Source organism: Pezoporus flaviventris, unplaced genomic scaffold, assembly GCF_033815535.1.
Source record: "Pezoporus flaviventris isolate CSIRO_AGI_PZ_B2104156 unplaced genomic scaffold, CSIRO_AGI_Pfla_v1 ptg000007l, whole genome shotgun sequence".
Classification (NCBI taxonomy): domain Eukaryota; kingdom Metazoa; phylum Chordata; class Aves; order Psittaciformes; family Psittacidae; genus Pezoporus; species Pezoporus flaviventris.
In genome coordinates, this window is record NW_026892555.1 from 60,645,197 (window position 1) to 60,659,591 (window position 14,395).

The window sequence follows — 14,395 nt, forward strand, 5'->3', positions numbered from 1 at the left end:
AAAATTCAACACTTTTTCCTTGTGAGGCTGTTATAGGTTCTTTCCCACTTGACAAGAGTATCTTTCTGAAAAACAACAACAAAAAAGCCAAACTACTGCCTACCCTCCAGGTGAACAGTGCTGAGTCAGACGACACTGATGAAAGCTGTGCAGGTCTATACTTACCTCTTTTCCACAAACAAGTCAGGGCAAAGTTATAGTACAGACAAAAGATCATGAAAAAACAAGCTAGGGAGTTTCTATTTGTAGAAGCCACACGCTTTTTCTAGTTAAGATGTCCCTCAATACAGTAATTCCACCATTTGCGGAAAGAGTCTAAGAGTAAAAGGCCCAACAAGAGCCAAAGTAAAAAATAACTGGAATTATTTTCAAGTCAGTCCCAATTATTTAAGCACATATATTAAGTTAAAAAACAATTATGAATAAAACATCACTGTTTTGTTTTCTTTGCACTCTCACAAGAGGAGAGTTAACACCAAGGCTACCCAAGAAATGTGAAAAGGTTCTACTTACCTCTGCTACCACCAATTTTGCTACTATATGAAGCACACCAGCCAACCATTTCCACAAGAATGCACCACTGTCTTTTGGTTAACCTTTCAGGCATTGTGTTTTCTTCCTTTGAACTTAAGCAATGGAGGGATGAAAATGTCTGGAATCAAATTGCTGACCATTTCATTAAAGAGCCAAACTAAGATGGGTAACCTGACAGTGAATTTTAGTACTTTAGGGGATTATGGGTTTTGTTCCTATTTTAGCTCTCTAGAATGGTGTGAGCTGTCAAAACACTACAAATGCAACACAACGGTCAGAAAGCTTGCTATTATAATGATTCTTTATGGATAAAGCTTCGAGAGATGTCAATCTCCATAGTTACTGCTTTGCTTTGTTTTACCAGTATTTTATTACATAGTGTATCTACTGAAAACATTGGTCGGTTATTTCCTTTGGTTTGGCTTCAGCTTTGCTGCTATTGTTTTCACTGTAACAGGTTGTTTCTGGACAAAAAGTTGTACAGCTGTCCTTCACACAAAAAAAACACCGATGCACAAATGCGTCCTAACTCCTTCTGTACCTTTTTAACACTCAAAGGGACAAGTGTATGATTTTACTGTAATCACTGCAAACTCTGCCTATGTTAGCTTTTCAAATTATATTCCACACTACTTTTCAGCCAGATAATTAACAAGGTTTGACAAGAGAGTTTAACTGAAGGACTGATTTCGGTTTAGAATCAGAAGAGGGATGCTGACATCTGGGAAATAACGACAGAGAAAGGCAAGCGAAAAGCATTACAACACATTACACAACATCATAAAGCAATGTTTTGATATTAACCATGAGATGTTGTGGATTTAACTGTGATCCCAGAAGCTGATGAATCTCTTCCGAGACGAGCTGAGAGTCTAGGTTACTCAAGGAATTTGTCATGAAATCCAGGAACTCCTCCTGGAAGTGGGTACTCTGGAAAGCCAACAGAAGTTCTAAATATATCTATTATTAAATATATTAGTCAGAAGAAAATAGCTGTGAGCTAACACTCAGCTTTAAGACTTTAAGGCACAGAGGACAATAGCAGCTGTCACTGGGATCTGCAGAATTGCTGCATTAAAAACAAAAACCACAAAAAAAACAAAACAAAAAAAACAAACCAAAAACACAAAACAAAAGTCTAGGCTGTACCTTCACCAAGACACTAACGCAGCCTATACAAAGCCTGAGGAATGAGCAAGATTTGGTCAGTGGTAGTGGGCAAGGTGAAAAAGATACTGTTAGGTTGGCGAGAAAGAAGATTTGAGGAGGCAGCAAAAGACTATCTCTACCACTTAATGCACCCAACCAGTATCACCAACCTGAAGCCACTCTACCTTACTTCAGTTTGTCTGAAATCTATCAAGGAAAACTAGGAATGTAAATACATGGAAAATACAATCTTACTGTGACAGTTTTATTAGTGAAATACCTTGTGCCCAAAGGTGAACCTACCTCATGGTCGGCTTCTTACCACCATACCACACTTTCATAGAATCATAGAATAATTAGGGTTGGAAAGGACCTTAAGATCATCAAGTTCCAACCCCCCTGCCATGGGCAGGGACACCTCACACTAAACCGTATCACCCAAGGCCTCATCCAACCTGGTCTTGAACACTGCCAGGGATGGAGCAGTCACAACCTCCCTGGGCAACCTATTCCAGTGCCTCACCACCATGCCCAGAAAGAGCTGTCAAGAGATCCCTAGACACAACAGAAGAAACAGGTTCTACACTGCAGATACATATAAATATACTGCTTACACACTATGCTCTGAAACACCTTTGGATACCCAGAATATGCAGTTGCCTTCTAAACCAGAAGATATCATGGCCTAATTTATAACAAAAAACTCCTCCAAAAAACGGGAAGGGCACTGACAACTATAGAACAACCATCTTTCAGGGTTTTCTGAATCTCTGGAGGACAAATATATTCCCCTTGAGATAACATGATGATGTTGCACTTCACAAGTCCAAGATCAAACCTAATCCATTGCACGTAACCATTATTTTTCATGGGCTTGCAATGCATTCACAAGATCACAATCAAGAAAACACTCAAAAATGCAACCAGGTGTGATGAACATATCAATACCTTTAATAACAACATTCCCTGTCCTGTATTCTTGAAAAATCTCTTTCAGAAGGTCGAGGATTAAAAGCAAACATTAAGACTACACTACACACTGCTAAGCTGCTTTTTTCAAGTGTCTGAATTCCAAAGATAGCTATAACCTGTCCAACTGCATTGTTTTACCTGAATTTTGTGACTCATAAGTAAGAAGTAGCGTAAGAACCAACATATTTTCACTTGTAATCCAGAGATTTCAACTCTTTAGCAAAAGCCAAAGATAATGCACCAGGTAAATACATAAAAAAAACATTACATGCCTGAATTAATTTCAGGAATATATTTTGGTATGCATTTGCTTTGATTTTCCTTTCCCTCTCACTTCCAAACCATAACATATGCTAGATTCTCTCAGTTCTTAACTTCATTAATCTTGAAAGGCTTGAATTTAAACATTCCCAAATGTTCAAGCTTTCCCAAAAGCTTAAGAAACTAGGTATTAAGAATTGCAATTATACACTAAGAAACTTTCCAAGTGCTGGAACAAAATAAAGCAAAAAAAAAGTAAGATTTAAAAACCATCTTCCCTTCCAATGTGCAAAACCAATCTTAGCACAGCTGATACATTGAGTAAAAACTGTTGAAATTTATAAATTATTAATGTAAAAATCATTATTGTACCTTCAGTCATAGTCTACTAAAAAAGATAAAGTCTGATTTAATCAATCTTTTCAGATCTATTGCTTTGCTTGTTTCTCCCCTTTGAAAGGCCTTACAAAAGCTTGGGGAGGAAAAAAAAAAAAGCAATAGTGAAGTAAAGATTTAGAAAACTAACTTCCCTACTGAGTTATTTCAAAATCATTTCAGGACAGAAGAAAAAAACATGGCTGGAAATTTCCATGTTATTTCTTGGTTTTCTCTCACGTGCCCTTTGCGTGGGCTTTCCTGGGACATGTCCAACATTTACAGCTATTCCAAGCAACAGAGCTGGGATTTCACAGTTACTGCAACTGATGCAAGAAGCCTCGTAGGAATTATCTCACTTTATATTAACCAATTATTTTTAACTGAGCATTTAAGACGCATAAAGCTTTTTTTTCCAAATATGAGAAACCCAGAATGTTAAAATCTAAACAATGTTGTCAGGAACTGTTTAAGTACCTACTACTTAGAATTTCTTTAGGCACAAGAAATTATTCATAATTGTTTCTGAATCCTTTAAAGGAAATATCAGGTATGTCAAGCACTACAGAAAAGTTAACCCGGGATGACCAAGCTTTTACAGAAGGGTCAGTCTATGCAAACCTCTCAAAAAAAAAACTGAGATGACAACGAGTGGTATCTCCTGAACATCAAAGAAAATTTCTTCAAAAAAAAGGCAACCCCTCCACCCTCCCCAGAAAAACAACAAAAAAAAAAAAAATTCCCCAAACAAGCAAAAACAAACCACACAACAAAAAACAACCAAAAGCCAAATGCTGAAAACAGCTGGCAAAAACATGAGTACAATCTGTACTTCAGAAAAGTCAATAAAATCGTTAATCATCTATATGACTTAACATCAAAGTTATTACTGCTATACCTAAAAGCCTATGTGACAAAAGGATTAAACCAGGATTACATTTGATATTTGTACGGTGATTAGATGGTAAGAGAGAGTAATTTCTTCATGTGCTACTAACACATGAAAATAACCAGAGAAACAAATACAGAAAATCCACAGTGACTTGAACAAAATTATTAAGTAAAGAAAATCTAAACCTGAGTGTGACACAGGCTTTATTTAACCTCACTGATTATGCAAGATTAGACACTATAATTGTCCTGCTAGGGGAGAGCCACCAATGAAGTTTCATGCAACTCTTTCCAACCACAGCTAATTCGATGGTGCTTAACATAACTAAGAACATTTATGAAACCCCTAGAGAACCAGATTTCAACTGTGTCATTTTAATTAATGACCTACTAGGCATCACCATACCATACTCCTTCAGCTCAAACGCAGCACTTGCAAGTTGCCTCATCAGGCTGAGAACAACCTGCCTGCAGAATGATTAGCACAGCAAGACTCAGGACTACAACCAAAGGCTACAGTAATACAGCTCTAATCTCCACAGAAGTCAGACGCTGCCTTTGGCAACTGGATCGGTCTCTTGGAGACCAACTTGTTTATTTTATATTGATTATCTAATTAAGTCCAAATTAAGCAGTTTGTGCTTAATTTCTTCGTGCCCCAGAAAACAGGTGTTAACACAAACAATATGCAAATAAAGTACTGGAGCCTAGTCTTACGTCTTTGAAACTCCAGTTTGTACAAGTTATTTGAGCATCCAAGCTCTAAAGCATGTATCCTTTTCATTCTTCCTCCACTGGTTGCTAATATATATATATATATATATATATATATATATATATATATATATATATATATATATATATATAAAAAGGCTTCTTCAGAAATTATAGCATCCTGCTGATTTTTTCTTGAAAGCACCTAACAATTCTGGACAACTGTAATGGCTTTTCCCTTTCCATCTTCAACATAGTGTTTAAGAAAAAAAACACAACAAAGTAACAAAAAAGAGAAGACCTGTTTTATAAAAGACTATGAGCCAGCTCTGTTCAAAACCGCAGCTAAAAGTTCCTCACCTATTGCTGTTCATCACTTGTACCCTTCATTTAAATAAGCTCCTCACCACAGAAAACACGGCCCACAGCTTCAACGTGACATCTTGCCTGAGAAGAAAAATTATTCAGGTAATTAAACACCACAGGACTGGGCACTTCACCAATGATACAGAAGACCGTGCTATCCTTTAATCCATGACAGAGCTTACACTTTAAAGCTGTATGCAAGACCAGAGACTTAGACTGCAAACTTTCCAGCCTTCTCCCGCATTAAATACTGGTTATGCTCTCAGCACTGTAGTCAAAGAATGCTAGATTTCATTCACATTAGCCAGTATACTGTGTGAACTATCAAAAATTGTTATATTACCCTGTAAATTAAAACAATTCAGCTCTGGTAAGTAAAAAATTGAACCGAACTGCCCAGGTTCTAATATATGAGCACTCATCTATTTCCACGGCACTTCCTTTTGGCAGGTAAAAGGTTAACATAAAATGGGTAGCACAGATCATTTTGAACACTTCTGCTACTTACACGACAAGTTGAGATGTAGATTTCAGTTTAATCTGCCTTCTCCAACAGTTTAAACTCCAAGTGTTTCTTTAGTCATAACAATCCTGTAGCAAAGTAACTAGAGCCTAAACTTTAATGATGTGCCCTATTTGATGGAATAAATAGCTGAAGTGGCTATTTAAACCATATGGGTAATTTACATCAAGTACTGAGTAAAAACATCACAAAAAAATAAACAGGAAGTTTGTGCATATGCAGCAGTACTAAGACTAAAGCATCAATTTTCAAAATTCTGTGTTTGTCCAGGCAACACCAAAAGAACACCAGGACTCCCCTAGGACGGGACGCTCTCTTGCCCCATCCTGCCACTACCATTCCACGTACCTTTATTTGTAATCCATCACACTCATCTCCAACTCTCAGATCAGGAAAGAACTGGAAGCATGTCCCAGTTATGCTATGGATTCATAGGGTGACCAATATCAAGTCTTGGCTGTTGCCGTGCATTGAAAACAGCCATAATCCTTCTCTGTGTGTGCAGGATCTTTGGAGCCCATGATTTTCAGAATTCTGATAAGCTTGTCTTTAAAAAGGATTTAAGGCCTTAGCTGACTGGTATCATATGGGAGCAGACTATAAGGAATAAAGCCCAACATAAGAAAGATTTTGTCATGAAAATTTCCATGAAAGCACAAAATTAAGCAAATAAAACCACAAAACTATTTTTAGAGTAACATGCTGCAATTTCTATCATAGAATAAAGGGTCTGTGGTGGGCCAAAATTTATCACTACAATAATTGCTAAGTGGCTATCTTTATTTTAGACGGATTATCGCAGAGCCTAATGTATGGACACGGCTTGGAAAATTAATATCCATTAATGCAACTTCTATGCACAGGCCTTTGCAAACTTAGAAACTGCCTTTTAACCATGTTATTAGTGATTGATAATGTCTGTAAAACGCTCCATCAGGTTACCTGTTTGCTCAGAGGCCTGTTATCTTACTAGGAGACTACATGGCTTCAAAAATTACTATATAGAATCCAGCAAATAAAAAAATAAACCCCAAACTTGGTATCTGTCAAGCACAAAGGCAACACTTGTACCCAAGGGAATCCTTGAGCCCCAGCTGCCTGGAGAGAGTATTCTGGAGAAGCACCACTGCAAGCTTTCCCCATCATGGTCATCTCCTGGCACCTTCTCCTGGCTGCTGCCAGTAGAAGTTTCAGTGTACCGTGGTACAGCACTTTTAATGTTCTCGTAGGTGCTCTTTACAGTAACTCAGAATGCATACAGGCAGACACTATGTAAAAACCTAAAGTATATAATCTGAGATGGTTGAGCATTTTGACAGATTCATACCGGTTACCACTAACTGCTCTAAGACCATTTAAAGACCTTAGAGAACTGTTTCCTATTCCACCACCAACAGTAACCAAACCATTAACACAAAAGGAGACTGTTCTCTTACTCTGTTATTATTTACCTTGACTGACAGGGAGAAAGCACTTCATCATCCTTCCAGCCAGGTTATTTCAAGCCTTCAAGCAATCATCCCACAATCTACATCTTAACTTGTCTGCATCTGTGAACCAGCAGTACTCCATAGACACAAAATTATGCTTATTATTTATCTCAGCATGTTAATCAGTAGGTATTACAGAAATAAAACAGTACAATACACATGCTGTCACTCCTGATCACCTGAGACTCGATTTTGGTCCCTCTGAAAAGAGGGAAAACTTCAGTTTCTCTATAAGAAAGCCTTTAATTTCACAGTTTCTTCACATTTATTTTAAATCAACATCACTCCAAACGCAGCATCTGATACACTGAAGGACAAATGTGATGCCCGCAGGAAACACCACCATGACTGACCTACTTCAAACTACAAAAATACGTGTTTACTTTCTTCCCAGGACCAATTATGCAGCGATTCTCAGAAAGTGCCCAGAAGCACACGAAGAAACCGGACCTGCAGCCTTCCCCTTCACTGCAGCCCACCGCACACCGAGTTACTTTAAACACTGCTAAACCCTCCACGGAAACCGCACAGCCGGTGGCTGACAAGCACCAAAGGTACGGCAGCTTCAAACCAAACCAAGCCAGTGACAGAAGAGAAAGTGGTGGTCCCAACCGGGGACCAGGGGCTGCTGACAGGAGCCGGGGGGGGCCTCAGCCAGCTCCCGCCGCACCTCACACTTCCCTCACAGGAACTTCAAGGAAAACCCCTGGTAAGAGCCAGCGAGTGCCCGGGCAAGGGAAAGGCGACCAGTCGGTGGGATGGCGGCCGGGACAGCACCTGTCCCGCTCCCCCAGCTGCCCGCCAGCGCTGTAAGGTTAAAACGGAAGAAGAAAACGATAAAAAAGGAGAAGTCGACCGTTTCTGTTTGAAGCCCCGGGCACAGCCATATGAAACCGGAAGCCCACGGTACCGACTTCGGGCCTCCCGCTGCCGGCCGGGGCGCGGCGATCTGTGCCACCCGCGCACCAATCCCCCCCACGCTCGCCCAGTTATGTAACGAGCGGCACTGGCCCCCTCAGCCCTCCGCGGCGGCGGCGAGGAGACCCGTGCCTGCCTTCCCCTCCGCTCCCCGCCGATGGCCTGCCCGCAGGTACCTGTCCCGCAAGAGGAATCGCGGGAAAGAGGGAGCCCAAGGGCTACCTCCCGCCACCCTCCCGCCCGTGCCACCTGCTCCAGGTGTCATGCAGCACCGCCCGCCCTCCGCCGAGCCCCCTGCAGCTACCCCGCCAAGGAGGGGAGACGCGGGGCACCCACGGCGAAGAGGAAGAAGAGAAGTAGAAGCGCTTCCCCCCCCCCCCTCAACCCCCCCTCCCCGGGTGAACCCTCGCTCTACCGCCTCCTCCCCGGAACACAACAACAAACACGGCGGAGCGGGAAAGTCCCCGCAGGCGGTGGGGGCACCTCGCCGGCCCCCTAGCCGACCCCTCTCCGCTCCCCGCCCCGAAGCCGCACGTAACGAAAATAATAAATAAACAAATCACAACGCACCCCTCGTGTCCTCCTGGGCTGCGGCGCTCCGGGGCCCACATGCAGCGGGGACAACCGAGGTGCGGGAGGGCAGCAAGCCCCCCCGTCCCGGCCACCCACCGGGAGGGGCAGGGATGGAGCCGGGAGGGTGGGAGAAACCACACTGCGCTCCGGAGCCACACAACCGAATTTCCTCCGCCAGCCGGCGAGCGAGGCGCTTCCCCCGCTCGGTGCCGGCGCTCTGCGGTTTGTTCTCTTTCTTCTGCCTGCCCCCGACCCTCCCCTTCAAAGTACGGCGGCTACCTCGCGGCGCTGGCCTCCGGTACCTGTGCGGGAGGTGCTCCCTAGCGGCTCCGGCCGCAACCAGGAAGAAGCGGCGAGCAGGACGGGACCCCACCCGGGGCGAGGTGGGAACGGGAGCCCATTATCATGCGCGGGGCGGGCACCGCTGTCCCGCCAGGTGAAGAGGCTGGGGGGGATTGCCCCACTAGGAGCTGAGTTCGCTACAGCGAGGCGAGTGCAGGCAACGTGCCTGCCGTGCCCGCCAAGCTGCTCGACGCCCTCCCGGGCCTCCCCGCTGCGGGCCGGTAACTTGTCCCCCTGGTTCGGCCTAGTGGAGCTTTAGTAAACCTGAGTCCGGGAGGGGAGGAACCAAAGCTACCTGCAAGTTTAGATTCAAAGTCATGCGGCCGCAACAGCGAGCGGGGCACTTTGTGCTCTGCCCTGTCCGAATCACCGGGAACAACTCATCGGTTCAACGGCAATGGCACTCCAATTAGATGGGGCTTCCGGAAGCTACGTGACTCGGTGAGGCTGGAGCGTGAGGGCAGGCAAGCTTCGACCACCTCTGTGGGATGAAGCCTTCACAGCATGAGCTGTGAGGGTGGGCTGTTTGGAGTTCAGAGGGAAAGGTTAGGGTTGAAAGGGACCGTAAAGTTCATCTAGTTCCAACTCCCTGCCTTGGGCAGGGACACGTGCCACTAGACCACGTTGCTCAAAGCACCATCAAACCTGGCCTTGAACACTTGCAGGGGTGGGAGATCCGCAACTTCTCTGGGCAACCTGTGCAGTGTCTCATAGTCTCCTTCATTTGCAGGGCAGTCCACTTTTATGAATGTTTTGGTAGAATAATATTTGTTTCCATTTTGTGTGAAAACAAAAATGTAGGAAGTGAATTTATTTACAGTTGCTTTTTTTAAGAAGTCACTTTATTTGGGAGGTTCATTGGCAATTAGTGTATTTATTTATTGCACTTTCTCAAGTGCATCATGTTTAAAATTCAACAGATGGAGAGTTCTTAAGTCAGTTACCCACTAATTCCTCAATATGTAAATCTTATTTGGGTTGCTGTTCATCTTTGAAGATGGAGGAGGTTTTAGAAAAAATATTTTGGGTCAGATTATGAATTCTGGTGTCTTACGGATAAAGAGTTATTAGAATGAATATTTCCATTGTATGAAAGGAACATCCTTCCAGTAGTTCCTTACAGTGGAAAGTGAGAAGTTTGCAGTGTTGGTCTCTATGACAAGTCTGAAGACTACCATACAGTATACTAAAGCCTGCAGATAAACCACTGGAGTGTCAGTTACAAAAGGTCACAGAAGGAAGGAAGGATTCCAGAGGAAAGGAATAGATGAAATACAACCATTATGAACAATCCAAAGTCTAGGAATTTTATATTAATAATACAGAAAATACTGCTTAGAATCACTCTCTTTCCTCACCCTCCTTCATTGGCAAAAAGTTACTGCTTTCTTCCCTTGGAAACTTGAGGAGCATTTTAAATGAGTGTGATAGCTAACCTTTATGGGTAGCTTTACTTTTAAATGGTAACTTTGTTAAAAAGCATAGTAAAAAGCCAACGCTTGTCAACTTTAAAAGACAACAGTCAGTTTCAGTCTGCAGGTGGTCATCTCTGTCTTTTTTGCATAAAATCTCAGGGAAAATTAGATCCAAATTCTCTCACTGACTGCACTCTCAGAAAGCAGATGCATAAATCACAGTGGAGTCTAGAACTTCAGTCTTGCATACTTTCGTATTACATGTACCTTTGAGCTAGAAAAATGATCCTGCACGTATTGGGTTCTGTATTTACGCGTGAACATACCTTTGCATACAGATGTGCATACAGAAATAATGCATTTTAATATATATGCACATAAATACCTGTGTGTATTTGTGTCTGCATGCAATTCGGCGCTGTTACTCTGTTGAGGCTTAAAGGTGTATAAAGGTGTGAGGAAAAGACATAACTGCAGGATGTGGATTGTCATACGGTCTGTGGAAAAAAGATTGAAAAAATACCGCATTTATACAGCAGTGTTAAATGGCATAGCTGCATCAGTTTGGAGCTTCCCTCATTGCTCCAGGATTTTTATATATAGGCAGATGTCAGTGTGCTTATTTACATATACTCATTAAACTTCTGTAAAAATGCTAGAATCACTGGACAGCACTGGTAGCTAGAAACATTAACATTCTGGTTTGTCCCTTATAATTCTGCTACTAATGAATGCCAGCTCCTGGAAACCCTGCACAGAGAAGGCAGGTGTGTATGTTCAACGGCAGTGTGTCTGAATCTTGCAAGCCAGTATCGTTTCTTCTTCTGCTTCCTGTTGCATGGAGAAAGGAAATATGTCATCTTCTTTTTAAAATGCTCCACACACACAGTTTGACCCCAGCTCTTTTGGGCCACTGTAAAGAGCTCTACCTGAATAAAGGACACTATGAAAACAAGTGACACAGGGAAATTAATCTTGGTATTTTTTTACAATTAAGTGTCCAGCAAAACGTTGTTTGAGTGCAAGTCAGAGAATGGGATAACAGAAAAGAGAATTTGCATGCTATTTCGTATGCACTTTTGTACTAGAATTGGCCATTTATTATTATTAATGAGAAACAATTGACCTCCTTGGCCAATAGGTTAGACTTATTAGGGAAACTGTAGTTTGGGTATGAAAGCTGCATAATGGATAACCAGACCAATGTCATATAAACTCAAAGAAGGATTTCATTAAAATTCACAGGATGCTATTGAATTAAGAGGAAAGAACAGCTAGCCACTTTCAAGAACTGAAAATGGTAAATGGCAAATTGCGGTAATAAGGAACCATCATTGAGACAGTGGTGATTGCTGATGCAAAGTTAATGATACCAAGCCCTATATGCAGAGGGAACAGTCTAGACCCAATTATGAACTCATTTGATTTTTTTCATGAATGGACCTTCAGTGAACTCCAGATGATAACACTTTCATTTAAGTCTTAGAATTGTCTTAATTATAAAGGTTTATGAGGTTGCTGTATTTCATAAAACCTTTTATGATGTGTATTTCATAAACCCTTTGGATATATATGAGTAGTTGAAAATAACAAGACAATGCTTACCGTACTTTTATAAGGAGAATCCGAACAAGTTCTTGATACCTTTTTTTTTCATGAGAAGACTTTGATACAAGAGCATCATCTCAGCACATTCTTGTTTGAGTAATCTCAGACTGTTTATGCAGGCAAACAGAACACAATTATCAACAGATGCTGAGATCTAGAAACAAACTGGGAGCTATGTGTTAATAATTGACTAACCCCAAAGTTAGAGTTGGTTGCTGAGAATTTTCTGTATGGTCATGGTGGCTAAGCTTAGGAAGACCTTAGAAAAATGGTTCAAAATATGTCCTTCTTCAGCAAATACCCGTGAAAGGAGCAATGAAAAAGCCACTGTTTCTGAAGCTTTTGGGTCTTCAAAAAATTACATTTTTGTTTTCTAAATGAACCGTGAGAACTGAGGAGGGTTCTGCAGACAAGGGGACAGACCCTCTTCAGAAATCTTGCCATAACTCATAGTTTCTTACCAACCATGGGTATTTAGGCAGATGACCTCACCGTAAATATGCATTGGAAAGAAAATCTTTCTCATGGTCAATGAGTATTCCCTACTGGATGAAGACAGCAGTTGAGTGAATGACAGTTTAACAGATATTGACAGCCCTTGTTATATCCTTGTCTGAATGAGAAGGTAGCCATTTACAGAAATACCACCATTTAAAGATTTGAGTGATATTACTTTTTAGAGCAGAAAAAAACAATGATAAAATAGGAATTTTTGTTCTGAATTGTTTCCCTAAATATTTTATCTTCAAATTCTAAATGATTTTTCGTGAAATTAATGTTATTTTTGAAGATACTCTTTTATCATAAATAAATAAAATAGTTAATATTAAGATAATTAATTATGAAACAGTTCTTCCCTGTGAGAGTGGTGAGGCACTGGCACAGGTTGCCCAGAGAAGCTGTTGTTGCTCCATCCCTGGCAGTGTTCAAGGCCAGGTTGGATGGGGCTTTGAGCAACCTGGTCAACCCAAACCATTCTATGATTCTATGATTTTTATGACACCACCAGTATCCTGTTTGCTGAAAAAGATCAAAAAATTGTTATAGTAGCACAGGACTGTGAAGATGAACATAGCAAAATTTCAAACTTGTTTTCTCCATTTTGTAGTTTTTTGTCTCTGTCTAATTGTTGCCTCTGACTACCCTTTTTTCTGTAAAACTGATCATCTCACAGGATAATTCAAATAGATCTCATGTATTGCTGCAGTATCGGTTAGAAAAGCCCTATAATAAAAGGAGGTTTTACTCTTGTGTTTCTTTTAACATGAACATTCCAGCTGATGGAACAGTTAGTAAAAAATATTTGATGTGTTTAAATGCTATTAAGCACATTACCATGTTTCTGGTTTTCACTAGCACTTAACCAGTAGAGAAAGATGGTCAATCTGTGTGGTTAATTTTCAAGTGAACGAATGGAAAACAAGCCTGTATATAAATACCTCTTCACTTACTTATACAAATCAAAGTGCCTGACCAATTTGGTGGCCTTCTATGATGGAGCTACGGAACTGATGGACAGGGGTAGAGCAGTTGATGTCATCTACCTGGACTTGTGCAAAGCGTTCAACACTGTCCCACACAACATCCTTGTCTCTAAATTGGAGAGACATCAATTTGATGGATGGACCACTCAGTGGATAAAGAGCTGGCTGGATGGTCGCACACGCAGAGTTGTGGTCAATGGCTCAATGTCCAGCTGGAGACCAGTAACGAGTGGTGTCCGTCAGGGGTTGGTGCTGAGACCGGTCTTGTTTAACATCTTCGTCGCTGACATGGACAGTGGGATTGAGTGCGCCCTCAGCAAGTTTGCCGATGACACCAAGCTGTGTGGTTCGGTTGATAATGCTGGAGGGAAGGAATGCCATGCAGAGGGACCTTGGCACGCTTGTGAGGTGGGCTGATGCCAACCTCATGAGGTTTAACCATGTCAAGTGCAAGGTCCTACACAAGGGTTGGAGCAATCCCAGGCACAGCTACAGGTTGGGCAGAGAAGAGATTCAGAGCAGCCCTGCGGAGAAGGACTTGGGGGTGTTGGTTGATGAGAAATTGAACATGAGCAGGCAGTGTGCGCTCGCAGCCCAGAAAGCCAACTGCATCCTAGGCTGCATCAAAAGGAGAGTGACCAGCAGGTCAAAGGAGGTGATCCTGCCCCTCTGCTCTGCTCTCCTGAGACCTCACTTGGAGTGTTGTGTGCAGTTCTGGTGTCCTCAACATAAAAAGGACATGGAACTGTTGGAACAAGTCCAGAGGAGGGCCACGAGGAT

The 14,395-nt window shown here is 42.0% G+C and overlaps 2 protein-coding genes across 3 annotated transcripts in view; one reads left to right on the top strand and one right to left on the bottom strand.

Annotated features, from left to right (window-relative positions):
• MBP (myelin basic protein) overlaps positions 1 to 8,976 on the bottom strand; it is a 110,892-nt gene extending 101,916 nt beyond the window's left edge. Inside the window, exon 1 of one of the 2 annotated variants that reach the window (XM_061448935.1) lies at positions 8,764 to 8,976. The gene's annotated coding sequence lies outside the window, so the exon portion shown is untranslated. The remainder of the gene's footprint in view (positions 1 to 8,763) is intronic. The other variant, XM_061448934.1, reaches the window with a different exon arrangement.
• Positions 8,163 to 8,747, top strand: LOC133266675 (basic proline-rich protein-like). The gene has a single exon (XM_061448139.1). The coding sequence runs from the start codon at positions 8,163 to 8,165 to the stop codon at positions 8,745 to 8,747; it is 585 nt and encodes a 194-aa protein (XP_061304123.1).
• Positions 8,977 to 14,395: the final 5,419 nt, after the last annotated feature.

Excerpts from the sequence above, each read along its gene's own strand:
- LOC133266675 (XM_061448139.1), top strand. The coding sequence starts at position 8,163 with ATGAAACCGGAAGCCCACGGTACCGACTTCGGGCCTCCCGCTGCCGGC.